Here is a 24,243-nt window from a genome sequence, read left to right as displayed (position 1 = left end):
CTTCATTTAAAAATATAAGCAGCCTTAAAGAAACTGCACTCTTAATACGACTGTGTAAAACTCTAAATCTGTCTAGTTTACAATTTATTTTAAAATTGTAATTATGTTGATATTCCGTGAAATGTGAGCTTTATTCCTGGTGTTATTTTTAATCAGAGTCGTTTTAGTCTAGCTGTACATTTCTTCTGTAATAAATTAAAGGGGAGTAGACTAATTGGAAAGGGAGTTGATGGAATGTTTAGGCCTCGAGGCTTTTTTCAAGCTCTAATAACTGAAATAGGTTAATTGTGAACAGAGGTAACATAGAAAACATTTCTTCTGGTACTTTGTGTTCTAGCATGCAGTGGCATGGGAATGCCATGTACTGCAACAGCTGGAGCAACAGAAAGGGATAATAAATCCCAATAAACTGGCTCCTGTGCAGAACTAATCTCAGATCTTGGGGCCTTACAAAATCTGTTGAGTATTTTGGATCCCTTTGTTAATCTGTCTGCAAAAATGGTTAGAAAGCAAGACCCCGTTTGCAAATATCTGTTACATCTGAGTTGAGCTTTTCTGTTTACATACAATCAATCACCTGCAGAACTAGGTTAATATAAAATTACCTTAACTAGTAATTTCACCGGTAAAAAGCTCAAAAGAGAAAGGAAAAAAGGGAACAACTCTTTAAAAGGAGCTAGTAGATCGGAAGAGAAAAATACTGAGTAACATTTGGCAAAGTTAACTTTTCCCCTTCGCAATGTATGTGGTGTAATTTGTCTCATTGATTAGTATTTTACTTTATTCACAGGCATCGACTTTTCCGTGAGCATTGTGTTTGCGTACAAGGAAATTACATAAAGGATTTAAACATTCTTGGTAGAGATCTTTCAAAAACGATCATCATTGACAATTCACCGCAAGCCTTTGCTTATCAGGTAAGGATGCTGCTGTCAGCAAACTTTTCAGGTATGGTGAAAAACTTTCTGAAGGAAGACAGAGGAACGCTACATTTTGATTTAACTTCTTCTTTAAGCTTTGTGCTTAAGTTTGTATTTAAGTCTACAAACCAAACTGTAACACATCACTAAGGTTTGCTTGCTTTTCTTTTGTTTTCGCGAAGAGCTGATAAGCGCACACCAAGTGATTTCTTACGCGAACAGACTGTATCGCCAGGCAGTTGTGTTTCTTATTCAGCTTTTCTAAAGAAACCACCAGTCTGCTAAGTCTGTCGCTTGCGCTCCATTGTGGATTTAGGTTTTTAATGCTAGTGAAATGATTCAAGAACAAACTGCTGGTTGAAGTGACACACAGCTGGGAAAATTGCTTATGCGTAAATGTTATAAAGTTCTACCCTGTGATTTAGATTTTCCCAGAAGTGTGGTACATGACTAGTCCAGTTAGTCTGTTACACAGACAAAGTGCAGAATGTGGTCTCTCGCGTCTTACCGACATTAAAGAAGCAAAAACCCAAAAAGCTGTTTGACTTAGGCTCATTTGCACAAACTGCCTGAAGTCAGTACACAGTTAGGATCCATGGGTGTTTTAACAAAAAAATTTCTGAACATACCAGCGCTTTTCAGTTCAGCAGAACTTCTAGAGCTAGTTCTGTTTCAGCTTTGATGTGGAAATTTTTGTAGCAATGTATGCAAAGGAAGGAGATATTTTGGAAGTGAATTGTAATATAGAGTTTAGAGGAAAAATACATATTAATAAACTCTAGCTTGGAAAGATTTTTCACCCAAATGCTATTTCACAGTATTTTTAGGTAACTTAAGTATAAATCATTCATTGGTTTTCATTGATTTTTTTTTTTCTTACTTCAGCTTTCAAATGGAATTCCTATAGAAAGCTGGTTCATGGATAAAAATGACAACGAGCTCCTAAAATTGATTCCGTTTCTGGAGAAACTTGTAGAGCTGGTAAGTGCTTCCTTGATGTGGCTCTTCCTTACCTGCCACCCAAAAACTTTACGTAGCTCTTTCAGGTACTGTCACGTATTTAAAGATTTATTTTTTTTTTTTGAGTCGCTGAGATGTAGACTGCTAAAAGTCACGTATGGCTCCCTTTGAAAAGGGGGCTCTGGGCAGTGTTTCCGAGTATGCACCAGACTGACTGACATAGCCAGAGACGGGCTGCCGTTATTTCTAACTGTGCTTTTAATCAGGGACTGTAGAATGGTAACGTCCGTTGGCTGTGATGTGTGTCTTTATTTTTAAAAGGCAAATAAATTGTTGTGGATGTTAGGTAGTTATTTCTGTAAGTCTCTTGTGTTTACATATATTCATGCCTTATATTTTGTTTCGTTAAAATACCGGTGTTAGAAAATTGACCCTGTTAAAATCTGACTTATAGATGTGTTCATTCTCCTAAAACCTGCGCCTTTGTGTTTTTTCTTTTCCCCCCTACAGAACGAAGATGTCCGACCTCACATCAGAGACAGATTTCGCTTGCATGACTTGCTACCCCCAGATTAAAGCCTTTTGTCTAATTACTGAAGGGGGAGAAAATGCAGGACCCTTTTGGACTAAAACAAAACATTGCCATTACTGTTGAAATTTTGCATTTTTGTACCCCGTCTTGCTTTTCTTATCTTTGGTGCCCAACAATAATCAAGGGTTACGGAAAGAGACTTTATATATCTGAGATTGAATACATTCAGTACAATACAGTACAACACAGTAGGTAGGCTAGAACAGAAAAGTCTTTAGAACTAGTGCAACTCCAATGAAATTTTTTTATGTACAGGACATCTGCAGTTTATAAAGAATTCTGTTTCTGCCACCAGCAGTTTGACCTGTAGAAACACAGGATTTTATGATATAACAGAGATTGAAAATGGACTCTTATTTTCTCTCTGTTCGGTGCTCTAAGTGGGTTTGTAGCCACTTTTCTGTTACTTTTAAGATTCTCATTTCAACAGGAATGGCCAGTAAAAGTTGTTTTATTTTTCCTGTTAAGGTTTATAACCTTTTTACATTTTTGACCTGTATTAGATTAGAATTTCATTATGCATTCCTTTTAGTTGAGGCGCTTCATAGTTTTTCTGGAAATAGCCAAATTTTCTTAGTTTTTTATTAAACAGTTGGATGGCCGTTTTCCTGCTTTGTCTGCCTGCATACTGTATATTTGTTTAAAAATATTCTCTAGTTTTAGCCCACGTAAGTTTCATTTAGAAAGAAAACCCCTGCATTTATATTTTCTTTCTGTAATATTCTACTGTAGTTGAAATCTTTTCAAAAATCAAGAGACTGGCTAGATAAGAAGAATATAAGAATTACTAATATTCAGAATATTTTAAACCATTGTGATGGCATGTACTCTGGACAGACAATATCTTGCAGTGGCACAAACAACTGATGGACAAGGAATACCTCAGACTATGCTGTGCATGCAGATCTTGAAAGGAGAACTAGTTTGGTCACCTCTTAGGTTTGATGCAATTCAATTACTGCTGCCTTCTGTTTCCTCCAAGATTGAAGTATTCTGCACAGTGGCTCAGTATTGTAAGATGTTTTGCATGGGCTGATGGTACCCCTGTGACACTCGTCGTTACAATCAGTTTTAAGCTCTGTGTGACAGCGAAGGTACCTGGCAGTAACTATGCACAATCCTGTGGTACAGTACACTCCCACGCCACCGAGGCAGGCAGTCTGCTATCCTAGTGGTTTGCTATGCTATATGGAAATAGTCTTTCAGCCTTGGTTCTCTAATGCAGCTACCACAAGAGGTGGATATTTTTATAATGGTGTGTAATCTCCTTTTCAGGAGGCTTTTTATGGAAGGTATAATTTGTAAAAGTTAGGATGCTTTGCCTCTCGACTGCATTAACACGCCATAGGCTCAGACTGTTTTTGTGTAAAAGATGTCACAGAACGGCACTTTTTCTAAAGAGAAGTTTGATATTTTGTATGCTTGTTAAGAAAGTACAGTATTGGAAATTAAAGGTGGACAACTGATAATTGAGAAGTATGTCAATTAATTTTTTATGTATATTACCTGTTTACTTGTACAATTTTATTGTACAAATTACATGCAGCTTCATTTTCAAATGAGTCCTTAAAATAAGGAAAATCTTTTTAGGAAAACATTTAATTTTTGTATTTTTTGATTTTAAAAGGCATGAGTTATGTCAACTTTTTCCAGTGTATTAATGAAGATTTTAACTTTTCATCAGGTTGAGTGTTTTCTTACTATATTATCTGTTGTGTATGTAGCTAGCACATTGTGTCACTGAACTGTTTAAAAAACTTAGCATGTAGAGCAAGCCTGTTTTGTGGAAAATCCTTATTCATTAAAAAAGAAAATCATCATGGCAGATTTTCTGCAAAAAAGTGAAAACATTTGCAATTCAGAATACTGATTTTTTTTGTATTTAAAGAAAGGTATTTTGCTTGCAGGAAAGAAATACTACAGATTCATTTTAATGAGAATCTTTTAAATGTATTTATCTTTAGGGCATCTGGGCATCTTTACGCTGTTTGTCTTATGTCTTTATTGAAATAAAATGTACATAACATTACCTTTATATATGCTTTTGCGCAGACGTGTGAACCCTGTAACCATCCCCCGTTCCTTCCTGTTTTTATGTCGATAAGATGGTTCTGGAAATATTTATAGATTTTGAAAATGGTCAGCTTGTATTTCAATTGCTACATGGTTTGCCAACTATTTTTCAGTTGTTCGTTAAACTGTAAAACTAATCAAAAATCTCAGATTTAGGGTTACAGTGAATCCTTGTTTAATGTGGGATTCTTCCAAATTTCTCCAAGTCACTGACATAATAGAACTGCTTTAAAATTCAGTAGTCTACCAGAATGAAACGAGTTTTGTTAAGTAGTTCATAGCTTTTCTCTGACTGTAAAAAGAGATGATCATCTGTTCAAAGAATGTCCTTAAACACGTGGGTCCTATCTTTGGCTAAAACCGTTCTAAAAGTGCTTTCTTTAGTTAAGGAGACCAAAGCATACATTGCACTTTACAGCTGTATCTGTGTTGTGATGATCAGATCAGTGAGGGAAATCAAAATGTAAATTGAGGGATTTAGTTCTACATAGATGCACAACAAAAATAACGGAGACTGCTTAGTAAACATATTAAATATTATTATTTTAATGTGCTGCAAGTCTGGTATTTATCATTCTGAACTTTCTTTGCAGAATGAGTCTACCTTCTTGAAAATGCAAGTTCCTAAAAATGTCAATCACTTCTGACACAAACGATCTTTGCATGAAGCAAAGTTACAATCCACCAGGTTTTATTTTCGTCTCATTACTCTCGAGGGTGAGACTTAACTGTTCCTCAGATGTGAGTCTGGATCAAGTTGTGCACACCAAAACTGACGGTGATAACTGGGGGGGTCTCAACTATGTGCATTACTCGAGTCTTGAATGTAGAATTAAGCAGTTAATCTTGTAGCTGTATCATTTATTCCAATTTTATGTATTTTTAGAAAACGCAACATCCTATTTCCAAAGTTCTTAATGATTTCATTATGGTCTTTCGCTTGATCGTGGTATTCATGTGTTAATTTTACATGTCCATATGTATTCTGTTCTAGGTTTAAGCATTCTTGGTTCTGACAGCAAAATAACGTCTTTCATACTTATTTTGGCAATACATGTTCAATCTTTTTTGTTTGGTTGTTTTCCTTAAGTTGCTATACAGCTGGAATAGCATTCACCTTGGTATTACTGACTTCCTTTCCACCTTTGATTCATTTCACCTTCCATCTGTGTAGGAAAACATTTTTTCATTATTTTTGAGATGTATCAGAAAGCCTGAATGTTTCAAGACATGATGAAAGAATCCCAAGAGTGGTATCAACCAAAGGCATGCTAAGGAGACTTACCTTCTTTAAACAAAGCACTGAAATGCGTGATCAAAGATAATCAGGTGTGCGAGCGCTGTGCTGAAGGAGAGCAGGACGCAGCGCCGGCAGGAGCGCTGCCGGGTCAGTCTGCCGCTGGCAGCAGAGCTGGCGGGGCAGTTGCTCTCGCTTGCTGTGAGAAGCAAGCGTCATTTTCGTGGCACATCGTCTCCCCTCCCCCAGCGCAGCTCTTCCCAGCGTCCAAGTTCAAGGGCAATCGTACTGGTGGTTGGACTGGCGCAGCTGGAAGAGCATCGAGCCCCAGTGGGGAAAGGGACCGGGAAGGAGCAGATGAGGAGATGGAGCGGGTGCAAATCTCATAGCACATCTGCCGCCGGCAGAATAGTGATGTGGGCCCGCAGCCCGAAACAGCCTTTAGCAGTACAGCCTGCTCGCTGCGTAAGGCAGGCTGCCCAGTAACACAAAGATACTGTGACTCTACTGAGTAAATACCCATATTCCTTTATAATTCCTCCTGGTTCTGGCTTCCTTATAGCATTGCATTGCAAATGGTATCTTTTATTCTTCTTTCTCTAAACCAACTTGTATCAACCATGTATCGTTAGTATATTAAAGTAGATGATGAGACTCATAACTTCACCATATATACGGAAACGAAGGCAAGCCTCTGCCTGTGATAAGATGCCTGCGTTGCAGGGAATTGTGGCTGCTGAACCAGTCGTGTGAGCCTTGCTGTCATTCCTCTCACTTCCGAGCGAGGACTGCGTTAGCACCAAGTACGCCCAAGCGTGGGGAATTAGAAAAGCGAACCGTGCCTTCCTCCGTCCCCTTGCTGCGGGGCTCCTGTTATGTTCCACTGTAAGGACTTGGAGCGCACACCTTGGCAAAGCTAAAATCTCAACGTGAAATTAATGCTTGCACAGATCGGAGAGCTAAATTAGAACTTTAATAGAATTCAAGAAGACAAGGCCAAAAAGCAAACGTTCGCCACCCATTGTCAGTTTTAAAAATTGTCAGTTTAAAAAATGGACAATACCTACTGGTATGACATCAGTTCAGCTGGACAAGTTTCTTCAAGCAGGTGCCAAGAGAAACAAATTACTCCATTAAAATAACGTCTTCCACTCCCAGTAGAGCATTATGTTACACAGGCAGTATTTTTCTGGTGAAAGGACTTCTATGGATCTACGTGGCAAAGAGGACAGACGGTACCTTTGATCTGCAGTCATGCCATTTCCATGTTTCGTGCCATTAAACTTCTTTAACCTCATTGTTAAGGATGGATACAAGAAGATATAAAGCAGCCGCTGTCACACAGGCAGTGCAGCAAGCAGCAGACGGCAGCGCACAGCTAGCTGGGGCCCTCACCTCCCGAGAATGAGGTAAACGTCTTCGTTTTCATGCGACAAATGCCTCTTCCTGGGAGCGGTAATCCATCACGTTTCGTCAGCATCTTCAGGCAAGAAGATTGCTTTGAGGATTTGAGTGAAAAGGGACTTCAAAATCCATTCTGCAAAGAGTGTGAAGTTGGAATGTGATGACTGACAAGAAAGCCCAGGAGGCTTTCTCTCCTGCTTTTCCATCCCTCCCTGGGTCACATTTTACCTTCTTCCTTGTGCCGCGCTGGTTCTCGCGCAGCCACGTGGTAAGCCTGTGCTGGGAGCTGATCCGGCTGAAAACTAACCATGGGGGAATAAAAGAGGCAAAAGTGAGATTGCAGCAATGAGGGCTCCACGGCTTAGATCAGTTAAAGCTGCTGTGGAATGGCAGCTAAGTGAAGGTTCACGAGAAGACAGTTTTTCTGGGAAATGATTGTTGCATTAAACTCACTCAGCTGGAGAACAGTGTCATGGTGTGTCTTGAGGATGCTAAAGGACTGCTCTCAAAGATCAGATCACACCAAACCCACGTGATTTCAGATTTGCATCTTAGGTTCTTGATACTTAAATCGAATCCTGAACAAGTTGATAAATGGCTGATGAGAAGTAGCATAGGAGCATAATTTTCTTAGCTAGCAGTCATAATTTTGTAAAAAAGAAATAATAAAAAAAAAACCCTAAAACATTGGCAGCAAGTGTTTTTGTTTGGAAGCAAGCAAGGATGGTCTGCTAATGATTAACTCGTATAGATTTTGTGAAGCACATTGCTATTTTGGTTGGCTTGATTGTGTAATGTAATACCGTTTTGCTTTATTTTTTTGATACTTGCAAAAATGTCACTGTACTGATAGGCTGAGTCTTGTAAAATACAATTGGAAGAGAACTCATGTTCTACAGATTTGTGTTTCTTCTGCAGTCATTTCTAGTACATAGAATCATAAAGATTTATATTAAATATTTATGCTCTGGCTACTGTTTTTATGATTTTTAGCTGATAACCTTCATTGAAGACTGTGTTTTCTGTAAAGCAAGACATTTCTCATGTCAGTTTTCAGCCTTTAAAATGGAAGGAGAAGTGTATGTATTTTAAAAGCTAAGGATACTGGAGGCCAAATAAGGAAAAAAATAGACGTGGTTTAAGTACTACGATTGTTACAGCAGATTCATTTAAGATGGTCTTGCTTTGAGGCTGATTTTTAATATGTGATACACGTTCCACTGGATATCTTTTGTAAAATGACCACAAGACCCAATCTGTCTCATTTTTATTAGTTTTTCCTTCTAAGCAGAAACCTTTGGACTTCTTCAAAATGAGAACTGTTTGCTTTCCTGGAAGGCAGTAGTTTCTCTGACTCAGAGCTGCACTGAGCACCAAAAAATTGGAAAAAAAATTTTCTTTGTGCCTTAGTTTCCTCATCTATACAATGGGAGTAATACCTGTTTTAATCCACCTGTTTAAATTACTTTAAATGTGCTGTGTAATACATAGTATTTTCATAATTAACATGTTCCAAATCACTGCACAGTTCTTGCCAGTTTCATAATTATCCTCGTAGCATACCGAGCTTATGAAACTCTATGTAGACTTGTGAGGACGTAACTTACGACATTATTTGATCCATAGTTACATCTCTGTTATTTTTATTGCCTGGTAAATAGGTAACAACAAAAAAAGGATGATAAATTTGGAAGACATTTTTCTTTTAGCTAACATCATAGTATCATAGGTCATTCCTCTTACATGAAAGACAGGTGTTTGAAATATCTTCAGATTAAATATATCCTCCTTTTCCACTTAATCACTCAGATTGTCACAGAAATCAGAGTTGGGAGGTGGCATTGAAGTAAACTGGAAGAAGTTACTGTTTCCAGTGTTTACATATTTGAAGTTATTTGACAAGGTAGAAGGAAATGCCACCAAAAAGCTTGTCTGGAGGAGGCTCAGGGGGGCCTGGTCTGTAGCCCCCAGGCACATCATGGCTTTGTTTAATCCCGAGATAAAGGTGTCCCCCACTTCTAACCTGCCCCATCAGCGATGTCCAAACAATGCGGAGCATCAGTTGTTACGGGGTCTGTGACAGAGGTCTGCTTGCCTCTGCCTGAACCAGCGCCTGGGGGCACCGAGGCCTCTCTCCCTTGGTTTTGTGGGCCGAGCTGTCTGAAGGAACAAGACCGGCCCGAGAATTTCAAAATAAAAAGTTCCTTGGGGTTGGTGGGGGGGAGGTTGGAGAAGAGTGGTGACTTGCAGCTGGGTTTGTGTCCGGGGGCTACTGCCCGTCCATCCCTCGAGCCTGCCTTTGGTCTGAGAACCAAGTTTTGTATTTTTGGGCACTTAATTCCTGTAGGTGGTCTTTACACTTAACGCCCCATTTGCTTAAGGTCAGACACTGCCTTTGAAGTTTTTAGTAAAGGACTCACCTACACTTCTCTGGTGGCCACAGGGCCACAATCCCTCAGGGATCTGACCTGAAAAACCACACCCTAAGCAGCATCGTGGATAAATTGTAGAAGTGCATTCTGGCTGCTAGACTGTCGCTAGTAGCTCTGCTGCAGCCCTTCACCCATGTTTCTTCTGGATGATCATGAACCTGAAAGCTGGGAAATTACTAAGTCATCAACTACCTTTACTACACGTCTATCCTATTACTTAGAGAATTAGGAGACTAATGCAACATCAGGCTTCACCTATTTTTTTCTCTTTTTCTCTCCCTCCCAGCCACAGGACCATTCCATTACATTTCATGCATGACACATTCCCAGCAGGACCGTAAGAGGCGACCGAATGCAGCCGGCCTGAAAGCCTCTGCCACGCTGCCGGGTGGGTTACTGCAGCCAGCGGCCGCGGCAGCGTGGTCCGCACCTGGGACTCTGACCTCTGAAGGGAAAACAGCTGAAGGCAGAGCAGTGTTCAGGTGGGCAGGGGCCTTGCTAGGTGGAACTTCTGGGTTTGTGGCTCTTGCTTCTTGTTCGGTCTCCAGTGTCTCCATCAATTAAAAGTTATTTCTACATTGTGACAGAAGTAACGATGCTCCTGGGAAAACTACATCCAAGATGGCACAACGGTGCTCCTGAGGTAGCACATGTGAGTCCCTCTGCAAGGGACTGAGGGGGATGCTGTTGAGGTATGTTAATGGGATGATACTAACCTTCGTGGTGCTGCTGCTGCTGCTGCTAAATATTAAGTAACACAGATCCCAGAATACTTTAAAATAGCCATGTGCATAGAATCAAGCAGTTCTGGACTGACTGAAAAGCAACAAGCATTTAACTCCAGTACTGCCAGCATTTTAAGAAAGGAAAAGAATCCAAGTCAGCTGAAGGAAAGTCAGCGAAGGAAATTTAGCGGTCGACAGCTGGGGTGTTTTCCTAGCCTTTGCCTTTTGCTCTGTTTGAATCATGCATTAGTATTTTTAATGGGTAAAGGAATCTTCAAAAAACTTGCTTCTTGCTTTTTCTTCTGTAAGGAAAAAAGGAGACACGGCAGCAAAGTTAAGGGAATAAATTCAGACCAGGTATGCAGGTTAACTCCTAGATGAATTCCCTGATACATACTTTAATAGGATGTTCCACTTTTTTTTAAGAAAAGTCTTGAACTATTTCCTCCTTTTTTCTATGCCTTTATATTCCATTTTTGTGTCTGTTTATTGCGTATTTTCTAGAATTGATACCTAGAAACCGAGCTTCCGAATGAGACTTAGTGTCTCTTTTACCACTGTAGACCGGCCTGTCTGCAGCATCGGCGGAGGAGGCCTAAGCAAACAGGACCAGGAGAACAGGGGACAGTGGCTGAAGCGTCAGCTGGCAAAGTTCACTCCGCCTGAGGCTAGTCTCCCAAAGCTGCTGCTATTTTTTGTGACGATGGTCCATTGATGTGAAAGCCCTGCCGTCTGCAGAGGGTGTGAGGAATCAGCCCGGAGTGCCCCAAGCTTCGCCTTTCCGGGGGAAGCGGTTTGCAGCTTGGGGGCCGCCCCCGCGGGCTCTCGGTACAGCAGCTGTGCGGGGTGTTCGAAGGCTGCCGGCCGCCTCGCCCCGAGCGGTGACGCTGCTTGAACCGCCCCCGCGAGGTGTAGCGGCGTGTGCGTGGTCCCGGCACGGGAAAGATCCTTGTCACGCAGAGACCCTTAACCGCCACACGGCTCACGCCCTCTGCTTCAGAGGGAAGCACCGGGCTCCCCAGCGCCGGCTGCGGGCACAGCGCCGCTTTAGACCCCTTGTGCGGGCACGTTCAACGGCCGGGGCCTGAGGGCCCTGCCCGGGGCGGCTCCCCGCACACCGCGGCTGCCGCTCCGCGATAGCGCCGAGGGGGCCTTCCCTCGGGGCCGGGGGCTGAGGGTGCCCCCCCGCCCCGCCTCGGGCCGCCCCTGAGGCCCCGCGCGCCGCCATGGCGCCCGGCCGCCCCGTCCCGCCCCGCCCCGCGCCGGGCGGAGCTGGGGGAGGGGGCGGGGGAGCGCGCGCCCCGCTGAGTCCGCCGCCGTCCCGGCGTGCCCCGCGCGCGGCGCTGGCTGGGGCCGCTCTGGCGCGGCCGCCTCACCGTTCCTGCTGCGAGCGCCGGCGGCCGCGGCGCGGCGGGGAAGATGGCGGCGGAGGCGGCGGATTCGTGGGGTAGGTGGCGGCCGGCGGCCCCCCCCGCGCCCGCCCGCCCGCCCGCGCTCACCCGCTCTCCTCTCCCCCACAGACGCCGACAGCTTCGAGGTGGTGGAGCCGGTGGCGAAGCGGCTGGTGCCGGGAGTGGCCGGGGACCGCTGGGCCGGCGAGGATGAGGAGGACGACGTGAAGGTGCGGCCGGGCGGGCGCGGGCCGGGCCCTGCGGTGTGGCGGGGGCGGCGTGGCGGCCCCCGGGCTGGCGGGGGCGGCGGGGCGCGGGCCGGGCCGCTGCCATATGGTGCCGCGTGTGTGGGGCCGGGCCCGGGGCAGGGCCGGCGGGTGAGGGGAACTCACGGGCCGGGCTCGTCCCTCCGGCGGCGACGCGCGGGGCCGCGGCCGGGCCGGGCCCACGGCGGGCGGGGGGGACCCTGCGGGGCGGCCCGGCCTGTGCCGGAGCGGCCCTCGGTGTCTCGGTGCCCCGGGAGGGCACCGGGCGGCCTCAGACGGCAACGCCAGAACGCGGAGCAGAGCCCGAGCGCTCCTCTGCCCTGCGCCCCCCCACCCCCACACCCCGCTGCTTGCCCGCGGCCCCCCGGAGGGCAGGCGGGCGCTTTCCAGGCCTGAAGAGGCATCTCCTCTTCGGGGGATTCACCTGCTGCTCCCCAGCTGCTTGCCAGGCTTCTGAGTGCTCGTCTGGGGCCGGCTGGTTTCCCCCTGCTTCCCGTAGCCTTTCAGATTCGGGGCTGTGGGTATGGTGCGCTGAGACGTTAGAACTGGCTTTAAAGAAAGCGGTGCTGTGTTCGTGCTTCTGCTGTTGACCAGAAACTTCTGTGTTCTAGCAGCATGGCTCTTCCACCCCTTTTTCCTCCTCCTTCGCACACCCCACACCCCCCCGCCGCCACAGCTGGAAAGTACAGTAGTCTTACTTTGTGGTTTCAGATTTGGTAGTGCCCGTATCACTTAAAATGCATTTACTTAAGGCACTATTTGAGACAAATTTTCACTGTATTTCGGAGTGACGTCTGCGTTGAATCAGGATTAAAACATGCGGACGTTCATTTCTGATGTTTGTGAAAGCAGGCTTTCCTTAAAAGCTTGTTTTCTCCTACCTAGTTCCAGCTGTCCCATAGCAAGCCGGGAGACTGAGTGGCGAATGCCCCAGAATCCTCAGTTTGCTTCGCATTTGTATGGACAGTAAGCAAAATGATGCCAGGGAACATAGAAGGAACGTGCTTGATGAATGTAAGGAACAGAAATAGGTCAACTGAGAAAGACCTTTTTGTTTCAAATCAAGCTGCTGAGATACCGTGATAGGCAATCTCCAGAGGTGACTTGGTCATTCTAGTATGGTCACAAGTCTGAAGCTTTCTGGAATCAAGTATTGCTGCTTACTGGGTGACGACTGGCTGCGTTTGTTATTTAGGCTGCTGGCCGTGTCTCAGAATCTCAAAACCACCAACACTCCTTGGAGCTTAGGGTGGTTTTCTTTTTATAAATAGTAGGAAAAAAGTAGTTCATCTTCTCTTTTAAAAAAAGGTAACAAATTTTTGTGAGTTACAGGCTGTCCGTTTTCCTTCTTAAATTTAATAACACCCACACCTTATAGTTACCATAGGTGTCACGTTACAGCAGGCAAAATAAGTAAAGGTATCTCTGTATACAGTAGGTACGGTCGTTTGTAAAGAGTGTGGTTGGCATGTAACTATATGCATATATGTAACTTATAGAAGTGTATATATACACGGGTATCTTGGACTCATTGGTTCTGTGAGGCTTGCTTTTCCTCCTTCCTTTGAAAGGGAGAAACTTCTCGGATGTGGTAGAATGTGTCCAAGAGCCGGACTCTGAAGTGTTACTCTCTTGAAGGCACCTGCGCTTTCTGTGGCCGTTTTAGTAAAGGAACAGAGCTTTCCCACATGTAATAAGAACGCAACTACCTAACTCTTTCCGCGAGCTTATGGGTTTTAGCACTGGAGCTGCACCTAGAGGGAAGGACAGGTCCAGCAAAGAAAGCTGTTTTATTTTACTTCCATCTGCTTTTCCTGTAGAAACACCAAGAATCACAGCACTGAGCCTGGGAGGTGGGTGCTCAGGCTCTAGATTCCTTGTTTGCAAGGGTCTGCCTTGGGGAAGTACCCGCATAAGAAAAATTACGTGGTCTAAAAGAGAAGCACAAAGTGTTTTCTGACCACGAGCTTGTCTTAAGGCTGGAATGTGTTCTGTATATTCAGATTCTGTAGTTTATTTTGGAAGATTTTTTTAGTGAGGAACTTAAAGTAACCGGTAAGTTAGGAAACTTCCACTTTCTCAGGTTTAAAATTAGCATCTTCATCAGTAACAAAACTCCTCTCCAGTGTTACCCAGAACACCAGTTTCCCAGAAGACAGGCCTCCTGCCAAGGAATTTTCATCTATTTACTCTTGGGCAATTCTGTGCTTAGCACAGCCAAAGCTGGGAGATGTGCTTGTTATCATCCAGGCAACAGCTTTTCCCATGGTGCAGGCATTTCTCTTTGAAGGAGAGCGTTCAGGTTTAGCTGGGAATCTCAGATGCTGGAGTACCTGTCACTTCCCAATCATGTCTTCTGTTTTTTTGGGGGGAAATAATTTGCATTATCATGCTTTTTAAGGTACATGTGATGGAGCATATGAAATTTTAAGAGACCTGCTCTCATCAAGGGATTATTTACATGAAATGGAAGGTGTTTTTAATAGCATTATTTTAGTTGTTCACAGTGTATGGTTGGACTTGATGGTCTTAAAGGTCTCTTCCAACCCAAACAATTCCATGAGTCTGTGCACAATTAAGTAGCGCTGAAATACTTTGAAGTAAAGATGTCCTCTTTCAATTACTTAGTATCAGTGCAAAGATACAGCACTGAAGCAATTTTCTTTTCCTCCAAGAGAGTTCACTGGAATTTGTAAACCACAGAAATAGGTGTATGTTTGGATGCTTCACCCTGCCCCCAGTAAAAAAAAAAAAAAGCCTGCCCAATATATTAATCATGTTCTATTGCTGTTTTAAAAAAAATAATCTTGGAGAAGAGTGAGAGAGTATTCAGTGTAGCTGGGAGACCTGCGTATCTTAGCACGCCAAGTTGAAGAGTGAACCCTCAGATGGCGATGTCTCGCAGGTTGTCCTGCCAGGAGCGTTTCTCCGATGGTGCTGAGCTTGCGGTTGTCTGTCCCCGGTTCCAGCGGCGGTGGTCTCCATGGGTAGGCTCCCGGCAGTCGTCAATCCCTTCTGTTAAAAGTCGAGATCCTAAATCCCACCTGACAGCTCGGGGGCAGGCTGGGCCAGGTGGCAGGCCCTCGCGCTGCCCTCCAGAGGGTCTGCTGTTTCTACGTTGCTTCATCATCTCAGCTTTGCAAGCCGAAACTGCCACTGTGTGCTGTCCCCACGCAGGCACAGCTAGCAGGGACGTGGCCTGCTGCAGGGAAGGAGTGTGTCTGTCATCACGTGGAAGTCCTTGCCCATGTGCCCTCTGTTAAGTCTCCCGAATGTACTAACAACGTGCAGCAGTTCCCTTCAGTCCCACGAGTACCTTTACATCACGGATGGGGTGCCCTTCCTCTGGGGTTTGGCACCATAAAATACTTAAAATCTGTCTGTGAAGGACAGGGCAAGGGATAAGGCAGCGAGCTATATACAGCAGTTAAAAGTGCTATTTAATAAGTGGGTGTAACAAACTTAATTAGGTATGAGCTAAAATAATGCTGCTCCAAATTCACGTCAGCTTCTTGGAATGTGGATGGGAAGCTGAATCCCTTACAAGTGCCAATTAACTCGAGTGAGCTGGTGGATGAACTCAGGTGTCTTCCTTGCTTGGATCAGGGAAATACTGAGTTCTTCCACCAATGTCTTTTATTTTGCCATGCCCGTAGCAACCCTTAGAAATTAATAAATAGCTTGCATGACTGCTTGCGTTGCTGTTGTGGGATGAAAATCACAAAATTCAGGATTTACGGTTTTTAAGCTTACCTATAATGAGATGCTGACCGTACATGTGATTTTTGTGTAAACTAGGTCTTGTCAAATGTAATCTCTTAAGCTTGCAAGCTGAGTTGAAACAGGTAACAGAAATTAGAACCCTGTGAGGTTTCTTGACTTTAACTTGTGGTGTGTATGTCGTGTGGTACTCTGCACGTAACTGCAGATCAATTTTAGAGTGTTGATTTCCGTGCGGAGGCCACCTGCTTGAATTTGCAGTGCCATTAGGACAAGAATATGTATTCCCATAACCCTTACCCTGAAAACTGTCGAAACTGCAGAGTTGCTGCTGGCAAAGTCTGCAGATGACATCAGCAGGTCAGTTCTGAAGAAAATGGTGCTTCCTCGTATTTCTTTGAATGAGATACAGTATTTTGAACCACAGATCATCCACTTGGGTACAGGACAGTGGGAGACGTGGCCTTGAAAGGAAGGAGGGCAGTGAGCGATGGCTGATGGTGCGGTGCGCAGTGCAGTAGCTGGGGACCACCACAGATCCTGAACACGCTGAAGGGGAAAACTGGAGGCAGAGTTACTGCGAGCACCGCAGCTGAGGCTGCTTGAAAACACACTTGAGAACGTGGTGGCTGTTGGAGAACATTTAAGTGATTTGTTAGTGAGAAGTCTTTCGATAGCTTCTATGCTTATAAAAAGGCAGTAGTCACTGGTCAAAAACTGCTCAGAAACGCGGCCTTGTGGCTGTTGAAGTTGGTATTCCTGCCTCAAGCTGGGCTCCCTGCATTCTCCTCTGCTTGCTGCTGCTTTCCCTGCTCCCGCAGCGCGGCCTTATCTGGCTGCACACTGCGTTGGCAGCAGATCCGGGTGAGTGTTCTCCTGTGCGCCACAGTTCCACGTGCAGCCGCAGGGATGGTTTTCCCAGCACAAGGGAGAGGGCTGGGCCACAGGGAGCGGTATCTGGGAAGGAATGGGGTCTTTTGGGGGGGGTGACAGCGTGTTGGGGTTTAAAATGGTTCCGCTGCACTGTCGGTTCCCAGCAGTGGCTGCACTACATGCATGTGTCCGATGACATTCCAGTATCTTGTCATGTGTAATACAAGAAATGATAATAAACTCGGGTTTTACTGTGGGTGTGATTTGACTGCTCCTGACCTTGCTTTTGTAACTACATTGACGTGAGCTTCCTGACTGAATAAAAGCGGCCTTTTTCGTGGTAAGAACTGATCCTGGAACATCTTGGTCATCCCCCAGAAGCCGTGCCCTTGTTCGGCTCTCACGGCTTCCCCCCGCTCCCTCGCTCCCAGACGAAAGATTAATGGCTATGTGAGCGTTTAAAGAGGCTCTATGAAAGCTGCTGTTCTTTGTTACCTAAAGAAGTAGGAAAGTATCTGTAACAGAATCTTAATTAAAACTTATTTTGTAGGATAACTGGGATGATGAGGAGGAAGAGGAGGAAGTAAAGGAGACAGAGATAAAGCAAGGTAAAACTTAGAAGTAATACGTGGCTCTGTACGCAGCATCGGAACAGGCTGGTTTTGCCGTGCGTGTATCTAAGAATCAAACCCATGTAACAGGGTTGGGTTTGGTTTTGACAAGCATGTCTGTTAACTCGGTGTTCGGCTCCCAGTAACCCAGCGCTGTGGCTTTTTCTTTGATTAGTGTTTCTGTAGTTGCTGGGGGAAAAAAAAAAATCAGTAGACCTCTTGAGAGCTGTATTGTTCAATGTTTTACAGAACCAAAAGTTTCAGAAAAAAAGAAAATAGCAGAAAAAATAAAAGAAAAAGAAAAGCTACAGAAGAAAAAGCAAGAGGAGCTTAAAAAAAGGGTAATTCCTTATTTCTTCTGGGTCTCCTAATATTTAGAGGGCAGGTTTGATATTTTTTTTTTATTATTTTGAGGTTGAGCAAGACCTGTAAAGATCTTGACTAGTCTGATAAAACAAACTCAAGTTTTGTAGTGAATAACATCTGGGAGATGTTAGCTTTAATTTCTCTGTAATTTAACCAGTTTTTGAAATCTCTTTTTGTATGCACCGGATGATAAAACATGCAGTTGTGAAACATAGAACTAAGGTGTTTCTTCCCACTTCTAGTAAAATGAACAATTTATTAAACAATGTAGCATGGTTATACTTCATTGGGCTGGGTTTCAGGTTTGTACATGCTTGAGGTGTACTGACTTCAGGCAGAAGCAAGCTGTTCAGGTGGCGCTGGGAGAAACATGGTTTCTCATACGACCCCTGCTCAAGGCTAACACATACAACCTTCTCCCTATATGCATTTTCTAATTCAGTTAGAGGCACCAGAGGAACATAAAGAACTTACACCAGAAGAACAGTTAGCAGACAAACTACGACTAAAGAAGTTACAAGAGGAGTCAGACCTTGAGTTAGCAAAAGAAACATTTGGTAAGTGTGCGGCCGAGTCAAGCGAGTCGATGTAACCGCAGCGGCACAAAAGCGCTGCGTTCTCTGAATAAAACTGTGTGAGGGGGGGATACCTTGCACGAAGAACGGAGCAGGATTTGGCAGCGGGGACGCCTGCAGGTTGTGTTACCGAGAATAAAGAGGGGTTTAAATTCAGACCACCAGAGGCACGTCCTGGTGCTAAGGGCTGATGTGCAAGAACCACAGAAGCATCTTCAGAGTAGAGAAGGTGCTTTTGCTTAATGTGTGACGGTAGGAGGTTACAGGAAGAAGATGGTGGACTAAATTTTCCAGCATACTGGTACTTGTGGTAAAAAGATGAGTATGTTTAAAAAAAAAAACAAAACGAAAACCAAACCCTGTCTCTTAATGTTTGGAGGTGGTTTACAACATGGCTTTAATGAGGCTTTGGACAAGTGTGGCACAGCATAACTCACGCACGCTTTACTTCAGGCAATCCACGCAATGCGCTGGGTGTTGGGAAAGCCAGCTCCGTTCGTGGAGCGAGCTCATTTCCTGGCAGAGATGAAGCAGCCTTAAAGCAGATCCTTCTGGTTTTGTGCTTTGACAGAGGTAGCAAAGATACTGACTCATAGCAGCATTCTTCAAACATGAAAGCGTGTTTCCTTGACTATAGTGAATTATACAGCTTATTACTCAGTGAAGATTCTGCACTGTGAGTCTTCTGAAAGAGTACAGCCCCTTGGGGGGTGTGTGCATTGAATACAGGTGCAAAGAACCAACTCAATTTTGCACTTAGGAGCAATTATGACAGGAATTCCTTTAGAGGAAAGGGGTGCACGTTGCTCCAGAGAACAGGAATAGCTGGTTCACATTACTAAGTTTTGCAGCAAAATACTCCTCTGTATAGGCTAGTGACTCAGGCTGTTAGCTCCTGTGTGGCAGAAGCCGGTGGGAAGTGAGTGAGCAAACCTCAGCTTTGGCTTTGCCAAGTCTCAGCGGAGGTGAGGAACTGAATGTCAACAATGTGACTTGTTTCCTTTGTTGTCATCTTTTAGGGATCACAGCTAATGTTTTCTGTAATACCTCTCTGTCTTTCTGTGCAGGTGTAAATAACACTTGTGGAATAGATGCCATGAATCCCTCTTCAAAAGATGACTTTACGGAATTTGGCAAACTACTAAAAGAGAAAATTACACAGTATGAAAAATCGTTACATTACGCCAGTTTTTTGGAAGCATTAGTTCGAGACGTATGTATTTCATGTAAGTTAAGTGAAAGACATCCTAGAATATACTGCTACCAAAATTACGATGGAATCAAGGCTAAAAACATGCCGTTACAGTAAACATTAAAATCAAGATCGATCTGTGTAGTTTGTACTAAACAAATCTGAGTAGTATCCAATTCCATTCCCACAGATGTTATTAAGGCTTGTCTCCCTGTACAAGAATGTTTCTGCACGTATCAGTTAAAGACACATTTTAAAAAGAGTGAATTTTTATGTTGATCTAAAACTTGCGTGTTTTTCTTGAAGCCATTTCTAAAATAATAATAAAATTCAGTTCTCTGAGCCAGATAACTTGAGCAGCTTGGTTGGAAACTTAAATAATTGAGTTCATGTAATTCTGCGACTGCAAAATAAATCATTCTGGATTCAAAATGTAACTATACAGAGATAAAACTAACTTAGTTGGGCTCATTTTTTTCCACTGCTCTGGTGAACTCATTGCTTGAGATCTTCCCCTGCACTGCACTCGCTGTCGCTCAGTGAGGCGGTAACTTGATAGGATTCAGTGCTGTATAAATACAGCCGGGCTGGCTGATGGCACCTGGTAACTTACATTTCAAACCAGCTGCAGATCTCCTAAAGCAAAGGACTTGCAACCTCTTGGAGGTTTTTTATTGTTAATAATTTATTGATAATCCACTGCTCCTTTTGATACATTTTACAGTATTTTTACTGTATCCGTATTTTACTGTTCAAATGCCACCTCATTAAGACTTCTGTGTTCACTAACTTCCAGTTTCCAAGTTCTACCTTCTACACATTCAAGCTGCTTACTGGGGACCATCTGAAATCATAATTGTGACTGTAAGGACCAGAATTACCCTGTCTGTATTTTGCTGATTTAAATCAAGTAATTGCCTGTACTTACTACTAATGCTTATTTCTGGTTTTTTGAGAATGGTGATGTTAGATTATGTAACTGCCTTCTAAGAACAATATTGATGAGCAACCTTTTCTTTTTCTTCCCCCAACCCTCACCCCGTGACGTAGTGGAAATCGATGATTTGAAAAAGATCACAAATACCTTGACAGTACTATGCAGTGAAAAACAAAAACAAGAAAAGGTAAGACCTCTGTGTTTCTGCAGCAGTAACAGTACCCGCTGAAGGGGCTAATCTGGAAACAGCAACAGGTTTAACCCTGACTTGAACTGCTGATTTTTCTTACAGGCAGTAGCAGGGGATTAAATTATAACCTCGCATACTGGTTTAGCTTTAAATCTTCTTCACTGTGTGAGGTCATCAGGAGTTGATTGAGTCTAGAGATCACAGGCAAAAGCTTGATTAATTTACATAAATGTTACCTGTGTGCTGACCTTGTTCCATTTGATGCTGTCTTGGAGCTCAAGTGGCTTACGTGGATATTCTGAAGACAGCAGCCATCCCCATTCAGAGTTCAGTGTCAATGTAATACCAGTCTGCCGGTAACTTAAAACTTTGCCGAAGTTTGGGATTTTGAATAGCAGATAACTGGGACTTTTACACTGTCATGCAAACTGAAGGAGCAGTAACTGGATAGGCAAGGAAGAGGCTAAGTTTTAAAAGGTGATTTAATAGCTTAACTGATTCAAAACATGTTTTATGGCATACAGCTATGTTAAAACTCACGGTGGGCTGGAGTTCACTGATCAATCAAAGCATTAGATAGCAACAAAATCAAGCAGAAGATAATGACTGGTAGTGCAACTCTTGGTATATTTTAAATCATATTGGAGGATTGTTAGGAAACAAATGGGAGTGTTGTCCATGTGAGGAGTAACTTGTACATCTAAAATGAGAAACCTCTTGGACACAAACTGTTCCTGTGGCCGGTTCTGTCACGCCGGTTCCAAATCCCCAGGTGTGAGTGAAGTACCTTAATGCAAACCAGACCTTAGGTACAGTGTTAACACATGGAGTCTGGCAAATGTGATAAACTATTTCTTTAATATGAACTGCACTTCGGAGAGCAGCCTGCGACTTACTGAACCAAAAAAGTTTTAAAAGTATGTATACTTGATATTTTTATACTCTTCTCTCCTGGCTTTTCATGTAAATCAGTTTGGCCAGCTGCTGAAAGCTACAACTACACTGATCCAGTGAGGAAGAGCTTCACTGTGAAATGTTCTGTCAAGTTTGTTTAGGACTTTTCCACCCCCCCCCCCCCACCCCCCCCTTGAAGACATTCAGCCATTATGGTAATAAAAGCCACATTAAATTCCTTAATTAAGTAGGTAACTTCATAAAAACTACTAGACTATGCATTTATGTAGTTAGTCCTCTTGTTTAGAGTCTAGGTAAGATAGAGTGAAAGGAAACATGGCCAAGTCTGTGACAGAGGGAGCTGTGGGGACACTGGGAATGTCATAGCTTTTCTATGAAGAGATCGCACTGTGGATGAAATGCAGGGGTAGAAATCGTCAGCGGTGTGCTCACCATGGGGGGGTGTGAATGCTCATACCCAGAGACGTGGCATTTACTCTTAATTAGAGTTATAGCAAATCACTATGGATTTTAAAGTAAACATGCTCTTCCTATTTAAGCAGAATAAAGCCAAAAAGAAGAAAAAAGGTGTGGTGCCTGGAGGTGGTTTAAAGGCTACTATGAAAGATGACCTGGCCGATTATGGAGGATACGATGGAGAATACGTACAAGACTTTGAAGACTTCATGTGACATTTATCTCCCCTTCTGTTGTCTTTCTGTTGCCCATAATCCCTTAAACATGTAGCACAACTTTTCTTCCTTTAAATTCTGCCAAATGCTACAATCAAAATTGCAGTATCTCTGTGCTGGTGGTTTTAACTCTTGACAGATCTGTGCCACAGCACCGGGCCTCCTGTTCTGTGGTCAGGGGTTGGAATGAAGACATTTAAAAGCTATGTAAATTGCAGTTAAAAACCCCAAAATCCTGATGCTAACTGTTGCTATTTGATCTTATAGTAACAGCCACTAAATTGGTAAGGAATTTCGAGGCAAAGTATTCTTACCAGCACAGTTCAGTGACATGGCCTTAACTGTACCTCCTTGAATGAGTTGTTTGATGAACAGAAGCAGTTTGCAGCAAGGGCATGGTGTGCACTTAGTATTACAATTGCTTTGTCTTAAGTTAGAGCTTGAGTTTTTCAGTATATTGTGAAGGGGAACTGCTAACTTCAGAGTGAGGATACTGCACCTGGAAACGCGTCACTGGAGATACCCGCCACTTCAAAGCTCAACATCTAAATGGAACACTTGGTGGGTGAGAACAAGGAGAGCTTTGCTTTGGGGGGGGGGGGGGGGGGAAAGACTTGTGTCTTGAGTGTGAAGTTTAGTTTCCATTCATCTAAATTTCTACTAATGCAGCTGTATGGGTTGGGTATTCTTTAACAGTTAATTGCCTGGTTTAAGTGTAAAATGAAAAAAGAAAAAAAAAACCACCAAAACACCCCCAAAACCCAGGACTTCCTTTTGGTCTCTCATGGGTTGTGGTAGATCTTTCACAACTCAGCTATTTTCTTTCATTTGAAAAAAAAACAAAAACAACTTGCTTAGCAAACTGCAACAGTTACTACAGTTGGGCAAATTGTTATGTTAACAATTATGACATCTGCAATGTTTTATAAAGCAACTAATTTAATAAAAATCACTATTGAGGACTTCACTACAGCTGTCTTTGGACCAGTTCTTCTAGTATCTTGAAGTGGTAAGTTGCAAAACTGAGACGAGCTGCGCGTGTGTCACTGGGTCTGGTGTCTGACTTCCAGCTTAACTGGTGGTAGAGGGGCAAGATTTCACTCTTGGAAAATGGCTGTTTCTTATGATAAGGCTCTTACAGGTGCTGGTGGTAAACAAAATACTTCCAGAACTCCCAGAATCCAAACGTTTCTGTGACAAACGTAATCTTTCCTGTGGCTGGAACTGCTGAGTTCAGTGGCTTGTACTTCCCTTAAGAATATCTTGGGGCAGCCCTCATCAGTGCAAGCCGTTATTTTAGTCCAGCTGGCATTACCACAAGCAGTCCTACATTTACAACTTGTCGTTTACTCAAGTGTTTGTTCCCAACACGGGTGGTATGTGCGTGTGCTTCTGCAAGGCAGGCTTTCTTCCAGATCCTTCCCCTTGTTAGTGATCCTAGATTTTTAAAGGATCAGGGATGAGAATTCTCAGATGCCAGGAACTTCCAAAGTTCAAGCTAAAAGCTTGCTAGCCATTATTTAACTCAGACTGATCAACGCCAGCGTGGTCTAATTTGGTCTTCTGAGACTGACTAGAACTGGGATTTTAAACAGTGTCCTTCTCGGGCATAATCCTCCCTTCGTAAAATGTTTTATTTATCAGTGGAGCTGTGACTTGTACTATGTATACCTGTGTATGTCTAACTTGTAGTGCTGCAGATTTGAGGTGAATACTGTGCAAGTAAATACTTGTAATGTGCAGCAGTTGCTAGCATGAAAACTTCAGCAGCCAAAAGGAGACTGTAAGCTATAAATCCAACTTAGCATCTCTTCGCTAATTAACTGGGTTGCTATGGCAATTGTATTTTTGCTAGGATAATGTTTATACAGATCATACGATATCATTGCTTCATTTTACTTAAAAGCTGTCTGTATGCTGTAGTCGGCTGTCAGCCTTCCTCACCCCCCTTCTTGGAGAGGAGGCAGTGTCGTTGGGTGAGTTGGCAGCTCCGCAGGCTGCGTTTATTTTGGGGAGCGTACAGAGTCCAAGCTGAAACTGAGTTTCTGCCTGAAGCAGTGTCCAAGTCTTACCCCCCTCCCCAGTTAAATGGGGTTTTGTCAGCTTGCCAAAACATCTCTGCGGCAGAACGCAACGCTCTGGGCGCTAACTCCCGACAGGCTGTCGATACCAACTGTCTAAGCCTGGAAAGGA

The 24,243-nt window shown here is 43.6% G+C and overlaps 2 protein-coding genes across 3 annotated transcripts in view; both read left to right on the top strand.

Annotated features, from left to right (window-relative positions):
* The window catches only part of CTDSPL2 (CTD small phosphatase like 2), a 43,352-nt gene extending 38,845 nt beyond the window's left edge, over positions 1 to 4,507 (top strand). Inside the window, exons 11-13 of the mRNA XM_080395017.1 lie at positions 791 to 917; positions 1,806 to 1,901; positions 2,391 to 4,507. Of these exons, the coding sequence (XP_080251143.1) occupies positions 791 to 917; positions 1,806 to 1,901; positions 2,391 to 2,456 (289 nt within the window). The 3' untranslated portion in view covers positions 2,457 to 4,507. The remainder of the gene's footprint in view (positions 1 to 790; positions 918 to 1,805; positions 1,902 to 2,390) is intronic.
* Positions 4,508 to 11,630: 7,123 nt separating this feature from the next.
* On the top strand, positions 11,631 to 23,017 carry EIF3J (eukaryotic translation initiation factor 3 subunit J). 2 transcript variants are annotated; one of them, XM_080395039.1, is made up of 8 exons: positions 11,631 to 11,790; positions 11,864 to 11,964; positions 17,144 to 17,201; positions 17,454 to 17,545; positions 18,013 to 18,127; positions 19,213 to 19,371; positions 20,388 to 20,461; positions 21,922 to 23,017. In XM_080395039.1, exons 1-8 carry the CDS (start codon positions 11,763 to 11,765, stop codon positions 22,048 to 22,050), a joined length of 756 nt encoding a protein of 251 aa, XP_080251165.1. In that variant the 5' UTR covers positions 11,631 to 11,762; the 3' UTR covers positions 22,051 to 23,017. The 2 variants fall into 2 exon arrangements, with proteins under 2 accessions (XP_080251165.1, XP_080251164.1); XM_080395038.1 differs by having other exon boundaries at positions 21,919 to 23,017.
* The last annotated feature ends 1,226 nt before the right edge of the window (positions 23,018 to 24,243 follow it).

This window comes from Falco punctatus, assembly GCF_963210335.1.
Source record: "Falco punctatus genome assembly, chromosome: 7".
Classification (NCBI taxonomy): Eukaryota; Metazoa; Chordata; class Aves; order Falconiformes; family Falconidae; genus Falco; species Falco punctatus.
The sequence above is the reverse complement of the archived record's forward strand: the minus strand, read 5'-3'. Positions and strand labels throughout refer to the sequence as shown.